Below are 2,286 nucleotides of genomic sequence, written 5' to 3' on the forward strand. Positions count from 1 at the left end.
GAGAGAGAGAGAGAGAGAGAGAGAGAGAGAGAGAGAGAGAGAGAGAGAGGAAAAGGAGCATCATATTGCCTCCTCTGGGCACATGCCCCACTGTCTTCTAATAATGCCAGCTCTAAGAAAGCTCTTACCCGGTTGGCACGGGCTGTATTGTCTTGTGTACGGTAGGAGACTTGAGACTTGCCACTGTCCATGATGCGTCTGATAACAGGAATCCAGGCTACCTGGTCCACGTGACTGAAGGAATACTCTGGCTGATCAAATGACACTATCCCACTGGCTGCAAGAAACCAAGGCAGATGGTATGGCTGGGGGAAGGTTTCAAACTTCCTTTTCCCTTTCTTGGGTCAGCAGAGGAATCCCCATATTTGCTTCTCCTAACCTCATCCCATATCAGCCACAACAGAGAAAACGTCTTCATCATTCTCATTGAAATGAGAAGAATGGGATTAATAACAATAACAAAAACAGAGACAGGCTGAACTTGTAATTTCATTGGCATAGCAACCTCCCAGCTGAAATAAGGTCCTCTATAAGTGCAGGCTGGCACCCTTCTCTGCAACCTGTAATTTTAGAAAACTACCTAAAGCACTCAAGCTTGTCTAGGGTCACATGTATCAGAGGGAGGACTTGACTGAGTCCAAGACTCAGGTCCTTCTTGGCACTGAGGACAGATTTTTTTCTCTACTATATCAAATGATGTTTATGTAGAATTTTTAAAGTTTGCAAAGCAATTTGTATACATTATCTCATTTGATCTTCACAACAACCCTAGGCAGTAGCTACTACAGACCTGGAAACTGAGATTCAGAGAAGCTGTGACTTGCCCAAGTCAGGCAGTAAAGGAAGTGTTGGAGGCAAGACTGAAATTCATCAGAAGTGGAAAGCAGCAGACCAGGGCATCTTGGCAATGAGTCCAGTAGTATCCAAAGAACTCTTGGGCCCACATGAAGTGGAAAGGATTCTATGCTATCTTCCTCCTCCATCCTGCCACCATGTTCTATTTCACCCTGAATGTCATTTCTAACCTTGTTCCTTGATGATGGTTATGTTGACCAGGCGACGCCCAATGGTGGCAGTGCCCAGGGGCACATCAATGGCTTCTACCACCAGGTGCTCATCATCATCGTTGTCTGGACGGATGAAAAGAGGGACCCGAACATCTACCAGCTCTACTCCCTCCTGAAACTCCACCATGCCCCGGGCATCTGGATGGAGAAAGTAGGAAAGGGGGAAGACATGGGATCAGACAGGCGACATGGAGAACATCATATTATAGGATTTAGAGCAGGAGCAGGAGCAGGACCTTAGATGATAATGATGATGATGATGATAAAATAATAGCTAGCATTTATATCACATTTCAAAAATTCTTTACAAATACAGTTTCCTCTCCTTGGATCCCACTGTTCACTAAAACTTTTGGGACACTCTAAATTATCTCATTTATCCTCACAACAATCCCAGGAGGTAAATGCTATTATGCCCATTTTATAGTTGAGGAACCTGAAGCAGATAGGTTAAGTGCCTTGCCCAAAGTCACAAAACTAGTAAAAAACTTAGATTTGGAATTCAGGTCCTCCTGACTCAAAATCCAATACTCTTATCTACTGCTCCATCTAATTGCCTTAGAGGTCATCCATTCCAACCCCCTGCTTTTGCAGATGAGGGAACCAACCTCAAGAGTTTAAATGACTTGCCTAAGTCAACAGATAGTAGGTGCCAGAGTCAGGATTTGAATTCAGGACTTTTGACTGCCAATGCAGTTCTCCTTTCATTACACCCAAGTCAGAGTATCCTCTGAGTGTGATCAGCATAAAGCTTGATGGATCATGTCACTTACCCTGATCTCCGGTGAGGGTGTAGTAGCCAGGGGCCACCTTGAGCTCATGGAATGCCCCCTGTGACACTTGCTTCTCTGTCAGCTTCAGCAGAGGCACCTTTGCTGACCGGGGGGCCATCAGCACTGTGTCCACAATTGTATGGTCCTGCCTAGCTCCAGGGGAAGAAAAAAGGATCATCAAGGTCCAGATTCCATTTATATGTCTTATCTTCATCTACTGATAAGACTTATGCTTTGTTATTAGTGTTCAATCCAAAACTAGCAGAGCATCTCTGGGATAGAAGGAGGTTTGTTGAATGACTGTGCGTGGATGGGCAGATCCTGAGGGCTCCTTCTTTCTTTTGTTTTTGTCCTCAATTGTACTTTCTTCCCACTTCCAGTTCTTTATCTCCCCCACCCCCCACCAACTCCCAATCTGTTCTATCTTCTTTTCTGTCCTTTTCTCT

General features: G+C 44.8%; 1 protein-coding gene across 8 annotated transcripts in view; it reads right to left on the bottom strand.

The window, feature by feature from the left end:
- ITGB4 (integrin subunit beta 4) overlaps nt 1-2,286 on the bottom strand; it is a 46,737-nt gene that overhangs the window by 12,610 nt on the left and 31,841 nt on the right. For all 8 annotated transcript variants that reach the window (XR_011166117.1, XM_069076381.1, XM_069076382.1 and 5 more), the window contains 3 exons: nt 1,841-1,989; nt 1,026-1,205; nt 129-277 (listed from right to left, as the gene is read on the bottom strand). Coding sequence is in view for 7 of the 8 variants with exons in the window: in XM_069076381.1 (XP_068932482.1) it covers nt 129-277; nt 1,026-1,205; nt 1,841-1,989 (478 nt within the window). In the remaining variant the exon portion in view is untranslated. The remainder of the gene's footprint in view (nt 1-128; nt 278-1,025; nt 1,206-1,840; nt 1,990-2,286) is intronic.

Source organism: Petaurus breviceps, unplaced genomic scaffold (genome assembly GCF_028583685.1).
Source record: "Petaurus breviceps papuanus isolate PSGF00001 unplaced genomic scaffold, PetGlider_PUasm1.0 90925, whole genome shotgun sequence".
Classification (NCBI taxonomy): Eukaryota; Metazoa; Chordata; class Mammalia; order Diprotodontia; family Petauridae; genus Petaurus; species Petaurus breviceps.